The sequence below is a fragment of the Perca flavescens genome, chromosome 13, assembly GCF_004354835.1.
Source record: "Perca flavescens isolate YP-PL-M2 chromosome 13, PFLA_1.0, whole genome shotgun sequence".
In the NCBI taxonomy this organism is placed as follows: Eukaryota; Metazoa; Chordata; class Actinopteri; order Perciformes; family Percidae; genus Perca; species Perca flavescens.
The window spans coordinates 28,899,970-28,915,682 of record NC_041343.1 but is presented as its reverse complement, the minus strand read 5'-3'; the positions used below and the strand labels follow the sequence as shown (position 1 = coordinate 28,915,682).

At 36.8% G+C, this 15,713-nt stretch overlaps 1 protein-coding gene across 1 annotated transcript; it reads right to left on the bottom strand.

The window, feature by feature from the left end:
• Positions 1–4,576: 4,576 nt before the first annotated feature.
• LOC114566478 (BRCA1-A complex subunit RAP80) lies at positions 4,577–9,140 on the bottom strand. Its single transcript, XM_028594973.1, has 2 exons — positions 8,872–9,140; positions 4,577–4,966 (listed from the first exon to the last, which is right to left on the bottom strand). Exons 1-2 carry the CDS (start codon positions 8,925–8,927, stop codon positions 4,789–4,791), a joined length of 234 nt encoding a protein of 77 aa, XP_028450774.1. The 5' UTR covers positions 8,928–9,140; the 3' UTR covers positions 4,577–4,788.
• Positions 9,141–15,713: the final 6,573 nt, after the last annotated feature.

The window sequence follows — 15,713 nt, the reverse complement described above, 5'->3', positions numbered from 1 at the left end:
AAAAACAGAAAAATGATTAAAGATGTTTTAAAATGCTTTACAGTAAAGGTGATCAGGTTTGTATTGTATACTCAACTTAGGAAACCATGATTGTGTAATATACCATGAAAATCTGAGCTAGATTACTTGACTGTGTCATTGTTACTCAGGATGACATCCCGTTAGCCAGCAATGTCATAATGCAAAAATGCCGTAACAGATTTAGAAAAATGCGCTTTGTCACCAATCCTGTTTGTAATATTTATGGACAGGATATCGAGGCGTAGTCGGGGTGGAGAGGGGTTGCAGTTCGGTGGGCTGGGGATCTCATCGCTGCTCTTTGCAGATGATGTGGTCCTGATGGCATCATCGGCCTGCGACCTTCAGCGCTCACTGGATCGGTTCGCAACCGAGTGTGAAGCGGTTGGGATGAGGATCAGCACCTCTAAATCTGAGGCCATGGTTCTCAGCAGGAAACCAATGGAGTGCCTTCTCCAGGTAGGGAATGAGTCCTTACCCCAAGTGAAGGAGTTCAAGTACCTTGGGGTTTTGTTCGCGAGTGAGGGGACAATGGAGCGGGAGATTGGTCGGAGAATCGGCGCAGCAGGTGCGGTATTACATTCAATCTATCGCACCGTTGTGACGAAAAGAGAGCTGAGCCAGAAGGCAAAGCTCTCGATCTACCGGTCAGTTTTCGTTCCTACCATCACCTATGGTCATGAAGGCTGGGTCATGACCGAAAGAACGAGATCCAGGGTACAAGCGGCTGAAATGGGTTTCCTCAGGAGGGAATCTGGCGTCTCCCTTAGAGATAGGGTGAGAAGCTCAGTCATCCGTGAGGAGCTCGGAGTAGAGCCGCTGCTCCTTCACGTCGAAAGGAGCCAGTTGAGGTGGTTTGGGCATCTGGTAAGGATGCCCCCTGGGCGCCTCCCTAGGGAGGTGTTCCAGGCACGTCCAGCTGGGAGGAGGCCTCGGGGAAGACCCAGGACTAGGTGGAGGGATTATATCTCCAACCTGGCCTGGGAACGCCTCGGGATCCCCCAGTCGGAGCTGGTTAATGTTGCTCGGGAAAGGGAAGTTTGGGTCCCCTGCTGGAGCTGCTCCCCCCGCGACCCGACACCGGATAAGCGGACGAAGATGGATGGATGGATGGAACATCAAGGCAATGCTTGAAAAGTGACAAATGCTAATAAAAAATCTATTTTCATTAACATGTCCAATCTGGATAACAGAGGACATGGGTAACAGAAGATCTTCCTCATCTCTCTCTCTCTCTCTTTAAAGGTCTGTGCTAAGTGGCTCTCCATATTTGTATATACAGATTAATTTCTTAATTTTATTAATATGGAAAAACTAATATGGAAAATCTATTACATAATCTTTGTTTGACAATATGTCTTAGTGGAGAAGAACACAGGCAAGGAGTGAATGAGACAGACATGAGGTCGGTAATGACATCAAGTAGAGATGAGACCAGTGATGACATCAGGTAGGAGTTCTGTTAGTTAGGCCACACAAAATGAAATGTCCACTATGGTTTGAAGTTCTGTTGAACAACATATTCACTGTGTCCTTTTTGGGGAAAAAATAGTGCAGACAGAGAAGGAAAATATAACAATTAGCCAAAATTGTTGCTGCATATCCCTCTGACACTGGGTAGTTGTGCCCCTGCATGTAGCAGGGCAACATTAACTTGTTATAAACATAACAGTTGTTATAAGTATTGCCCTATTCTGGATCACTTGATGAATTATGGATTGAGTTTGGTCAGTTTTTAAGCCAACATGAAGCCCTTTAAGTGCACAAATTGAAACATCAACTCATCTGCTGAGTATGATGGATTTTATCTTTTACTTTGTACTTCTTTTAGTTATTTTCTTTTTAAAAGGCTCCATAGCTTTTTAGTCCAAGTGTAGATCAATCTTGAAGCTACAGTCAAGTTTTCATCCAAATTTAACACAAAGCGAACATTCAAAAATGTGAATGGATGCTTGTTTTCATCCACTTGCAAAAACATTGTGAAACTAAGCGTCACTGTTTTTCAGAATTTCTAAAAAACAATCTGTCAATAAATCGATTAATGGAGAAAATAATCACTTCTACTTGTAATGGAGTATTTTTACAGTGTGGTATTAGACGTCTTCTTTAAGTAAAGGGTCTGAATACTTCCTCCACCACTGCTGTTATGGCAGCACATTAATGCCCATGGTGTCAGAATCACGTTGAAGTTTCTGTGTACTTTTGGCCATAGAGTATAAAGATACTACTTTACTTCATTTGAACTTAAATTAGCTAACAGTTTTCCCTCCTAAACCTCGGCCCAGTTGGTGCTACCCAACATCGTGATAAGATCTTAAACCCTGCACTCCTTCTAGGTCTCACAGGAAATGAAAGTAACATGTAAAGACCGCAGTCAGTCGCACGCTAACGCAAAGGATCGGAAAACAATATATCTGTGTGAAAGGGGAAGGACAACATTAGAAAAAAACACATAGTTCACCTGCATATCCCTTCTATCAATGAACCAACGTGTGTTTAGTGCGTTACAGTGACTTTACTTCATCAAGTCGGACAACTAGGAAATGTAACTCTAAAGTGCTAATACAGTATTCATGGCCGATACTCTGAGCATTGAGCAGTCAAATACATAAAAAGAACAACAAGCAAATGATATTTCTATCAACTTTGCAGAAAATATTTTGATTGATAAAAATAGTCCACAGTTAAGAAAAAAAACACTCAACTGAACTATTCTAAATGGAAAAAAATATATTTTACAGTACAGTGACAACATTTTTGAGTTGCTTGGGTGCAAATGTGATCATTACACAAACTGGTTATGTCCTCTTTCAAAGCTCTGACCCTCACCAGGCGGTTTATGATCTTAAAGGGAAATTCTGAGGCTTCAGTATTGCTTCATTGCACTTGCTTCAGCATCCTGCATGCTGGAGTCGTAGTGAGAACAGGTGACGTGAGATCTCACAGCAGGTGGGTTTGATTCCCATTTAATATGCTAACAAATGCTAACAGTCGAATGCATCAAATCTGGAGATTTTTTATTTTCTCTGATCCAATTGGAGACGTGCATTGAACAAAAGACATTTCTCCTCATTTGTAAGTGTCTCCTAGCAGACCAGAACCTGTAACTGTTGGATAAATGGAAAGTGGAGAGACAACTTTATTCTTAGCTCTAAAAAAAAAAGTAATGTTTGTCCTGAGGGTGGTCATACTGTAATGTAAATAAAAAGGGTTTATCCTCTGTACGGTGGCCAATTAAGGACATCTCAGAGTCTCAGCTGTGCTTTGACCTGAACACTAATGCTGGTTTGTTAACATGCTAAATGTTAAGTGCCTTAACATCTGATGTGTGCATGTTAGAAAGCCACATTTGAGCTAAATTATGAATCAGATTGTATTGCCATACTGTGTTCACTTAATTATTCCGTCCGATGTTGACTGAAGGAATCATTTCAAGCTGCACAGCTGCATCCATCTCAAACATAAAGAGCTGAAACAATACGTCAACTAATACATCAGTTGGAAAATGATTTGGCAACTACTTAGATAATCAATTAATCGCAAAAATGTGACACTTTCCCAGGTCCCAGCTTCTGAAATGTGAGATTCTTCTGCTCTTCTTTGTCATGATATGATTGTTAAATTAATATCTTTGGACTCTTGGCAGGAAATTACAATGTTTACTATTTCTTTTTGACATTTTAAAGACAAAAACTGATTAATCAAGAAGATAATCTGTAGATGAATTGATAATGAAAATACTCAAAATTATTGCGATTTTTGTTTCCATTTTTCTGGCTCTGACACAAGAAGATGACATACAGCGCTCTGATTGGCTGGTTGTTTGTCCAACAATCAATCAGATGTGATTAAGAGGTCCCGAATCAGGGTAGAATCACATAGCTTGTAATATTTGCATTAGCTAAACGTTAGCTAAAATGCTAAAATCAGCACAGACAAGCTAGCATGTGAACATGTGTACAGTTAGCATCGCACACTTTAAATATTATGAAGTTTGTAACATATTTTAGTGTAGCATGCTGATGTTTAACATTTAACATTAGCATGATGACAATTTAATTTAATTTAAATGCTAACATTAGCATGGTTCATGTAAGCCTGGCTAACACTTCAGGTCAGCAAGCTAATATTTGGCATGTTGTGTTGGCATTTAAGTACACACAAGGCTGGATTCAGTCATTAGCTTTAGGTCATAAACTGTAAAATGTTTTGACCTGCAGGTGGGGCTAGAGAAGAGATCAGAGGATCACCAAAGTCAGTTGGATTTATCTGATGGAAAACATGAAAACATGAATGTTATTGAAAGTTTAATGGCAGTCCATCCAGTAGTTGTTGAGATATTTCAGACCCCAGTTGTGGACCAGCGGATCGGTTCTGTAGCCTCTCAGGTAGCACGGCTACAAACAACTTCACTTTTCACACTTCAAGTGAGCCTGTGTTTGTATGGATTTGATTTACACTTGAGACAGGGTTGGGACATTAGACGGACATTAAACTAAAGTTACAAAAAAGAAAATGTTCAATACATAAAGAGGTAGTCTGAAACACCTTCAACAGAAACAAACACAACATTTAGTGGCACAAAAGAGTCAGAATGTGGTTTCCTTTGAACATTCAAGTGCTCAGTTGGTCACTGTTTACCTGCATAAATATGTGACATCAGGAAGGTGTTTCAGAACAAGTCTTTTCTAACGGTAATGTCACATCCAACCTGACGGGGTCTTTAGTTAAGGCTCTGGTTCCAGGATTTCAGTCTGCAGGATGTTGTCCTCATCTTCGTCTTTGGCGCAGTGTCTTGGCTCGATGCTGTTTCTTGAAGTCGATAAGGCAGCCGCTGGCCTCTGAGATCGGAGTGAAGGACCTGATGGGAGAGTTACTGATCCGTAGTGTTGAAGCGCCGCCTTCCTCATCCTCTTCATCTTCATCATCCCGCAGATCAATGACCTCTCTAAAAGTGAACAAACAAGAACAAATACATAAAAGGCTCGTTAAATTAGAAAACATTTGTCCAAACTGGACCTAAATGATTTTCATTGGTAAATAAAAATATCCTTTGCCTCTTGTAAGGGGAAGGACATTAGAAAAAAACACATAGTTCACCTGCATATCTCTTCTATCAATGAACCAAGGTGTGTTTAGTGCGTTACAGTAACTTTACTTTATCAAATCGGACAAAGTTTAGATTTTGACATATATTTATCATACACAAGTTTTAATGAAATGTTTAGTCTACTGAGGTTTTTATTTTGTAGTCATTCCATGCTTTTAAGCCTTAAACATGCTCGTGAAAGTCCCGTCCTCTCCCACTGATCTTCCATGTCAGAGGCTCAGTCATGTTTACAGGGGGAGAATTGGTTCTTACAACATGAAACATGAGGTGGTCAGATGTCATGTGATAAAGTAGATGAACAGCCTATATGTGTTTTGCCTAATTATTTTATGTATGTCTTATTAGAGTATAATAGGTTAAAGACGTGGCATGTCAATTCTGGTGTCCAAAGCATATTCATAATGTTAAAAATAAAAATACATTTTAAAACAGTGCATTATATTGCTTTACTCTCCCCTCTTTACTCACTTGTATGAGTATTTATTGCAAGACATGAAAATGTTAAGAGCCATTGAGCTCCAAAGTACCAAACTGTCCCTTCTAGGTAACGTCCCGACTCAAAATCTAAGTATAGAAATGTGATAAAAAATGTCAAAAGAATTAATAAAAGCATTATTTTTCTACTTAGGCATAATTGTGTGGATGTTTGCAATTATACCTACAAATATAATCCAATACTGAGCTTATTTACTATTTTACACAACAAATACATCTGTCCAAACTTTTGGATTTCCCCAATGTCCCTCCTGGGTAACAGACATTCAAATGCATACATTACCCACAATGCATTTGCCTAGTCATGTAAAAGGATATTACATCATGAAGAAGATTTTGGAGGACCCCAAAACATCTGGAGAGTTTAGTAATTCTCTCTTTAAAAAGTTGATATTTTGCTTTTTCAGTTACTGGTGCACTATGTCCAAAAAGCATGTGTCTTTCTGGATAAGGCTAATAAAACATATTTAATAATTTGATATTTAAAAATGCCTATTTCATGTGAAATCTGGCATTAATGTCTTAAAGGCTAAGATCTATTTTAGCTGAGTTTGCCATGTTTGACAGAGTTTTGGTGGGAAAATCATGTTTTTGTCTTTCCTGGATAAGGAAGATCTTCTGTTACCCAGGACATGTCCTCTGTTATCCAGATTGGACATGTTAATGAAAATAATTTTTTTTTATTAGCATTTGTCGCTTTTAAAGCATTGCCTTAATGTTGTTTGATTATATTAATAACAAAATATGTATTATTATTATAAACCTGATTAACTTTACTGTAAAGCATTTTAAGACATCTTTAATAATGTGTCTGTTTTTGGCATGGAATATTGCGTGACCAAAATCAAACGATGAGCCCATTTAATTATAAATACCCAAATATATCATATTAATGGTGTTAAAAATGTAGTTTTTTTGAGCAGTGCGTGTTTGGTTAGCTGTAACTATGGATATGCCTAAACATTTATATGCTAAAAAGGTAGACATTAAAATAATTTTTAAATCCATTCTCGTGTCCCAGGAAGGACATTTTTCATGGAATAAATCATATGATTCATCAAAATGAATGAATTTGCATTTCTAAATTAAATTTCTGTTGTTGGGATGTAAATAGAACACTCTAATAAAAATAGAAAGTTTTTAAATTGGCATTTTTTTGACACTTTCATTTATTTACAAATTTTAATCCATATTCATCTTTGACCCATTATACAAAATTACATTTTTTTTTCCTTTTGGCCATGTTTGTGTTTTTTTTTTTCTGCACTCTTGCCTAAACTCTAAGCTGTTGTCCATTATCCCATCCTCTTTCAGTCACTCTGTTTTCTGATTTGTACTTGTCTGGTGACAGTAACTTTGAAATAAAAATCAACACATTTAAAAAATATTCGTTGAACATTAATAAGAACTGGCACAAATCGAGCTGAGTCTTCCTTCAGGCTTTCTATACCACGCTAGAATGGCTTGAAACAAGATAACCAAGGTATTTTTTCCACAAAAGATGTTACACAGTCCATGGTAGAAATTCAGACATTACCACGAAGTAGTTAAATACATGAAGCAGGGCACCTTTAACTTGTTATAAACATAACAGTTGTATTACCCTATTCTGGATAACTTGATGAATAAAAGATTGAGTTTGGCCTGTTTTTAAGCCGACATGAAGCCCTTTAAGTGCACAAATCATGAAACATCAACTCATCTGCTGACGATGAGGATGATTTTTCTTTTACTTTATATTTCTTTTAGTTATTTTCTTTTTAAAAGGCTCCATAGCTTTTTAGTCCAAGTGTAGATCAATCTTAAAGCTACAGTCAAGTTTTCACCCAACTTTAACACAAAGCGAACATTCAAAAATGTGAATGGATGCTTGTTTTCATCCACTTGAAAAAACATTGTTAAACTAAGCGTCACTGTTTTTCAGAATTTCTAAAAACCAATCTGTCAATCAATCGATTAATGGAGAAAATAATCAGCAAATAAATCCTGCTTTTACATTAATGCATGAGTCATAATAATCTATATAATGTAACATATGGTATAACAGTCACAGGACAGATGATAATAACACATTTTTTACTTAGGTAACATTTTCAATGCAGAACTTCTACTTGTAATGGAGTATTTTTACAGTGTGGTATTAGACGTCTTCTTTAAGTAAAGGGTCTGAATACTTCCTCCACCACTGCTGTTATGGCAGCACATTAATGCCCATGGTGTCAGAATCACGTTGAAGTTTCTGTGTACTTTTGGCCATAGAGTATAAAGATACTACTTTACTTCATTTTAACTTAAATTAGCTAACAGTTTTCCCTCCTAAACTTCGGCCCGGTTGGTGCTACCCAACATCGTGATAAGATCTTAAACCCTGCACGCCTTCTAGGTCTCACAGGAAATGAAAGTAACATGTAAAGACCGCAGTCAGTCGCACGCTAACGCAAAGGATCGGAAAACAATATATCTGTGTGAAAGGGGAAGGACAACATTAGAAAAAAACACATAGTTCACCTGCATATCTCTTCTATCAATGAACCAACGTGTGTTTAGTGCGTTACAGTGACTTTACTTCATCAAGTCGGACAACTAGGAAATGTAACTCTAAAGTGCTAATACAGTATTCATGGCCGATACTCTGAGCATTGAGCAGTCAAATACAAAACAACAAGCAAATGATATTTCTATCAACTTTGCAGGAAATATTTTCATTGATAAAAAAGATCCACAGTTAAGAAGAAAAACACTCAAATTAACTATTCTAAATGAAACAAAATTATTTTACAGTATTAACAACATTTTTGAGTTGCTTGGGTGCAAATGTCATCATTACACAAACTGGTTATGTCCTCTTTCAAGCTCTGACCCTCACCAGGCGGTTTATGATCTTAAAGGGAAATTCTGAGGCTTCAGTATTGTGACGGCTCCTAGTCCTACTAAGTTCCTTTGGAGGCTGTTTGGTGGCTGGGAGTTGGGCATTGGTTAATGAGGACTGATGAGTGACACCTGGAGCAATTGATTGCTCACCTGTCTATAAATAAGAGTGCCTGAGTGGTCCTGCTCTCTCCCTCCTCCAGGCTATTTGGTTTGTTTGGATTTTGGGTTTAGTTATTTTGCGTTATAGCTTTGATACAGTTACAGACACCCATACATTACACACATTACTGATTTACTGAATTCACGTTTATCTTGGTTATTTAAATAAATTTGATTTGATTGGAAATACATGTGTGTCTCCCCCTTTTTTGTCATACCTTGGAGCCAGGTCGTGACAGTATTGCTTCATTGCACTTGCTTCAGCATCCTGCATGCTGGAGTCGTAGTGAGAACGGGTGACGTGAGATCTCACAGCAGGTGGGTTTGATTCCCATTTAATATGCTAACAAATGCTAACAGTCGAATGCATCAAATCTGGAGATTTTTAATTTTCTCTGATCCAATTGGAGACGTGCATTGAACAAAAGACATTTCTCCTCATTTGTAAGTGTCTCCTAGCAGACCAGAACCTGTAACTGTTGGATAAATGGAAAGTGGAGAGACAACTTTATTCTTAGCTCTAAAAGTTTATCCTCTGTACGGTGGCCAATTAAGGACATCTCAGAGTCTCAGTTGTGCTTTGACCTGAACACTAATGCTGGTTTGTTAACATGCTAAATGTTAAGGTGCCTTAAGATCTGATATTTGCATTAGCAAAATGTTAGCTAAAATGCTAACATCAGCACGGACAAGCTAGCATGTGAACATGTTTACAGTTAACGTCGCACATCTACAATATTATGAGGTTTGTAACACATTTTAGCGTAGCATGCTGATGTTTAACATTTAACATTAGCATGATGACAATTTAATTTAATTTAAATGCTAACAGCATGGTTCATGTAAGCCTGGCTAACACTTCAGGTCAGCAAGCCAATATTTGGCATGATGTGTTGGCATTTAAGTACACACGAGGCTTTTAATTGTGCATAAAACTACTGTTGATACTTCTCAAGTTCCAGCATGTTTTTTTTACAACAAATGTATTTTTATTTTAAGGCCTTTACTATGAACCAGAAGTTTTGACGATGGCATTTGCTTACTCACTCACTCCATTTAGCTTTTCTAAATGGTTTAGGGTCCCTAAATCTTTCAATCGTTAAGCACAAAAATGGCAAAAATAAATAAATGCTCATCCCAAGTTCCAAGAGCCCAAACTGATGTCTTCAAACTTTGATCTGATCAACAGACAAGAAACCAAATTTCTTGAATTTAAAATGACATAAAACTTCTTTACACCAGTTTAAAATGTTAATGTGTTGCTTTTGTGTTTTTTCCCTACATACATTATAAACTACATTTATAAGTTAAAGTCTATAACCTGATTCCCACGACAGCTTAAATGTGACGGTTGAGTTACGAGACCGACCGACTGACGTCACTGTGAGAGATTCTGGATCAAAATGTCCACAGAGATAAATAAACGAGTATTGTAACTCAAATCCTAATGTCAGTGTTTCTAAGATGTCTTTACCCTGGCTGGAGTTTGGATCCAGACGGCCCGGCCTCTGTGAATGACATAATGCAAAAATGCCATAACAGATTAAAGAAATACATAGGTTATTAATATAATCAAACAACATCAAGGCAATGCTTGAAAAGTGACAAATGCTAATAAAAAAATCTATTTTCATTAACATGTCCAATGTGGATAACAGAGGACATGTCCTGGGTAACAGAAGATCTTCCTTATCCAGGAAGGACAAAAAGATTATTTTCCCACCAAAACTCTGTCAAACATACTCAGCTAAAATAGATGTTAGCCTTTAAAACCTTAAAGCCAGATTTCACATGAAATAGGCATTTTTAAATATCAAAACATTAAATATGTTTTATTAGCGTTATCCAGAAAGACACATGTTTGCACCAGTAACCAAAAAAGCAAAATATCAACTTTTTAAAGAGAATTACTAAACTCTCCAGATGTTTTGGGGTCCTCCAAAATCTTCTTTATGATGTAATATCATTTTACATGACTAGGCAAATGCATTGTGGGTAATGTATGCATTTGAATGTCTGTTACCCAGGAGGGACATTGGGGAAATCCAAAAGTTTGGACAAAAGTATTTGTAGTGTAAAATAGTAAATAAGCTCAGTATTGGATTATATTTGTAGGTATAATTGCAAACATCCACACAATTATGCCCAAGTAGAAAAATAATGTTTTTATTAATTCTTTTGACATTTTTTATCACATTTCTATACTTAGATTTTAAGTCGGGACGTTACCTAGAAGGGACAGTTTGGTATTTTGGAGCTCAATGGCTCTTAAAATGTTCATGTCTTGCAATAAATACTCATACAAGTGAGTAAAGAGGGGAGAGTAAAGCAATACAATGCACTCTTTTAAAATGTATTTTAACCAGAATTGACATACCATGTCTTTGACCTATTATACACATGATCTAATAAGACATACTTACAATAATTAGGCAAAACACATATAGGCTGTTCATCTACTTTATCACATGACATCTGACCACCTCATGTTTCATGTTGTAAGAACCAATTCTCCCCCTTTAAACATGACTGAGCCTCTGACATGGAAGATCAGTGGGAGAGGAGGGGACTTTCACGAGCATGTTTAAGGCTTAAAAGCATGGAAAGACTAAAAAATTAAACCTCAGTAGACTAAACATTTCATTAAAACTTGTGTGTGACAAATATGTCAAAATCTAAACTTTGTCTAGCTGCTTTGTCTAGGAAGTGATTAGGAAACTCTAATTCATATGTTTATTTTTAGAAATCACGCATGGAAATGTACATAAAAAAATGTTTTTGCATCGATAATCAGTTTAGAATCGAATCGTTGGCCTTTGAATCGAATTGTGAGGTGTATTAAAAAAAAAAAAGAAATTTCACTGGAGTTTAATATTCCAACACAAAGAAAGGGTAAGGTGCCGAAATGAAGCATCCGGAGGAATTTCCGCCGGCACCGGAGCAATGAAATGTCGTGGATATAGACTAATTCAACACAAACAGGAGGGAGTCAAACACGTTTAGTACATTATTAGATGAAAACACCAGGAAAAGGATATTTTTATTGACCAATGAAAATCATTTAGGTCCAGTTTGGACAAATGTTTTCTAATTTAACGAGCCTTTTATGTATTTGTGTTCTTGTGTGTTTGTTCACTTTTGGAGAGGTCATTGATCTGTGGGATGATGAAGATGAAGAGGAAGGCAGTGTTTCAACACTACGGATCAGTAACTTTCCCATCAGGTCCTTCACTCCGATCTCAGAGGCCAGCGGCTGCCTTATCGACTTCAAGAAACAGCATCGAGCCAAGACCCTGCGCCAAAGACGAAGATGAGGACAACGTCCTGCAGACTGAAATCCTGGAACCAGAGCCTTAACTAAAGACCCCGTCAGGTTGGATGTGACATTACCGTTAGAAAAGACTCGTTCTGAAACACCTTCCTGATGTCATTCTGACTCTTTTGTGCCACTAAATGTTACGTTTGTTTCTGTTGAAGGTGTTTCAGACTACCTCTTTATGTATTGAACATTTTCTTTTTTGTAACTTTAGTTTAATGTCCGTCTAATGTCTCAACCTCCGTCTCCAATTGGATCAGAGAAAATAAAAAATCTCCAGATTTGATGCATTTGACTGTTAGCATTTGTTAGCATATTAAATGGGAATCAAACCCACCTGCTGTGAGATCTCACGTCACCTGTTCTCACTACGACTCCAGCATGCAGGATACTGAAGCAAGTGCAATGAAGCAATACTGAAGCCTCAGAATTTCCCTTTAAGATCATAAACCGCCTGGTGAGGGTCAGAGCTTTGAAAGAGGACATAACCAGTTTGTGTAATGATCACATTTGCACCCAAGCAACTCAAAAATGTTGTTAATACTGTAAAAGAATTGTTTCATTTAGAATAGTTAATTTGAGTATTTTTCTTAACTGTGGACCATTTTTATCAATCAAAATATTTCCTGTAAAGTTGATAGAAATATCATTTGCTTGTTGTTCTTTTTATGTATTTGACTGCTCAATGCTCAGAGTATCGGCCATGAATACTGTATTAGCACTTTAGAGTTACATTTCCTAGTTGTCCGACTTGATGAAGTAAAGTCACTGTAACGCACTAAACACACGTTGGTTCATTGATAGAAGGGATATGCAGGTGAACTATGTGTTTTTTTCTAATGTTGTCCTTCTCCTTTCACACAGATATATTGTTTTCCGATCCTTTGCGTTAGCGTGCGACTGACTGCGGTCTTTACATGTTACTTTCATTTCCTGTGAGACCTAGAAGGAGTGCAGGGTTTAAGATCTTATCACGATGTTGGGTAGCACCAACTGGGCCGAAGTTTAGGAGGGAAAACTGTTAGCTAATTTAAGTTCAAATGAAGTAAAGTAGTATCTTTATACTCTATGGCCAAAAGTACACAGAAACTTCAACGTGATTCTGACACCATGGGCATTAATGTGCTGCCATAACAGCAGTGGTGGAGGAAGTATTCAGACCCTTTACTTAAAGAAGACGTCTAATACCACACTGTAAAAATACTCCATTACAAGTAGAAGTGATTATTTTCTCCATTAATCGATTGATAGACAGATTGTTTTTTAAAAATTCTGAAAAACAGTGACGCTTAGTATCACAATGTTTTTCAAGTGGATGAAAACAAGCATCCATTCACATTTTTGAATGTTTGCTTTGTGTTAAATTTGGATGAAAACTTGACTGTAGATTCAAGATTGATCTACACTTGGACTAAAAAGCTATGGAGCCTTTTAAAAAGAAAATAACTAAAAGAAGTATAAAGTAAAAGAAATAGATATAAAATCCATCATCGTCAGCAGATGAGTTGATGTTTCAATTTGTGCACTTAAAGGGCTTCATGTTGGCTTAAAAACTTGGCAAACTCAATCTTTTATTCATCAAGTGATCCAGAATAGGGTAATACAATTGTTATGTTTATAACAAGTTAAAGGTGCCCTGCTACACGTATTTCATGACTTTGTGGTAATGTCTGAAGTTCTACCATGGACTCTCTAACATTTTTTGTGGAAAAAATGCCTTGGTTACCTTGTTTCAAGCCATTCTAGCGTGGTATAGAAAGCCTACAGGAAGACTCAGCTCGATTTGTGCCAGTTCTTATTAATGTTCAACGAGCTAAGCTGCTTGACTCTGATTGGCTAACAGCTAGCCAATGAGAGCCTGGCTATCAGCATCCTTTAGACAAGGCAAGGCAAGGCAGCTTTATTTGTATAGCACATTTCAGCAACATGGCAATTCAAAGTGCTTTACATAAAACATTAAAGAGCAGTTAAAAACAATAAAAAAAAATGTAAAACAGATAAAAGACGAGAATAAAATTTACAATTTAAAGTGCAGCTTCACCCAGCCCAACTGGGCGAGCTCATGAACAGTATTGAGCTCAGGCAACACCACGTCAGACTGACCAGCTTTTGTAATTGGCCTGATTTCTCTGCTTATTTCTTTTCAGTGACCAGAGCTGAGAGGAGGTAGCAGTTCATTTTCACATTCACCACATTACACAACACATATGGACCTAACATATTTAAAAAAAATGCAAGTATAAACTGTATTGGGTGGCAGGGCACCTTTTAAGCTTGTTTCTGTTTTGTTAAAAAAAAAAACGTGTGTGATGTGGAAAGAAAAAACACATTTATTTTTTACACGTTTTACTATGAAAGATACTTGAACAGTAAAGTATCAGAAGTAAACTGATATGACATCACTCCTGACAGGAAATCCTTCGACTGGAAAAACGAAAAACCTTTTAGTTTTCACCACTTTTAAAATGACAACGAGTTTGTAGCTATAGTTTATGGTTCCAATCAGCAGAAGTACTCAGACCTTTTACTCACCTAAAAGTAGAACCACTCTAACATGTAGCCTATAAAAGTTCTGCACTTAAACATCAAAATATGGGCCAAAGACGTGGCATGTCAATTCTGGTGTCCAAAGCATATTCATAATGTTAAAAATAAAAATACATTTTAAAAGAGTGCATTATATTGCTTTACTCTCCCCTCTTTACTCACTTGTATGAGTATTTATTGCAAGACATGAAAATGTTAAGAGCCATTGAGCTCCAAAATACCAAACTGTCCCTTCTAGGTAACGTCCCGACTCAAAATCTAAGTATAGAAATGTGATTAAAAAATGTCAAAAGAATTAATAAAAACATTATTTTTCTACTTGGGCATAATTGTGTGGATGTTTGCCATTATACCTATATAATACCAATACTGCGCTTATTTACTATTCTACACCATAAATACTTTTGTCCAAACTTTTGGATTTCCCCAATGTCCCTCAAATGCATACATTACCCACAATGCATTTGCCTAGTCATGTAAAATATTACATCATAAAGAAGATTTTGGAGGACCCCAAAACATCTCGAGAGTTTAGTAATTCTCTTTAAAAAGTTGATATTTTGCTTTTTCAGATACTGGTGCACTATGTCCAAAAATCATGTGTCTTTCTGGATAACGCCAATAAAACATATTTAATGTTTTGATATTTAAAAAATGCCTATTTCATGTGAAATCTGGCTTTAAGGTTTTAAAGGCTAAGATCTATTTTAGCTGAGTATGTTTGACAGTTTTGATGGGAAAATAATCTTTTTGTCCTTCCTGGATAAGGAAGATCTTCGGTTACCCAGGACATGTCCTCTGTTATCCACATTGGACATGTTAATGAAAATAGATTTTTTTATCAGCATTTGTCACTTTTCAAGCATTGCCTTGATGTTGTTTGATTATATCAGTAACATATGTATTTCTTTAATCTGTTATGGCATTTTCCTAAGTTGAGTATACAATACAACCCTGATAACCTTTACTGTGAAGCATTTTAAGACATCTTTAAACATTTTTCTGTTTTTGGTATGGAATATTGCGTGACCAAAATCAAACGATGAGCCCATTTAATTATAAATACCCAAATATATATTAATGGTGTAGTGGCACCTAGTTGTTTCTCATTCTTCCGTACCACCTTTTGAAGTCAGTCTAACTGCAACCAGTATTTGAAAAACGAGCAACCATACGGTCTTTTTAAAATGTTTACTT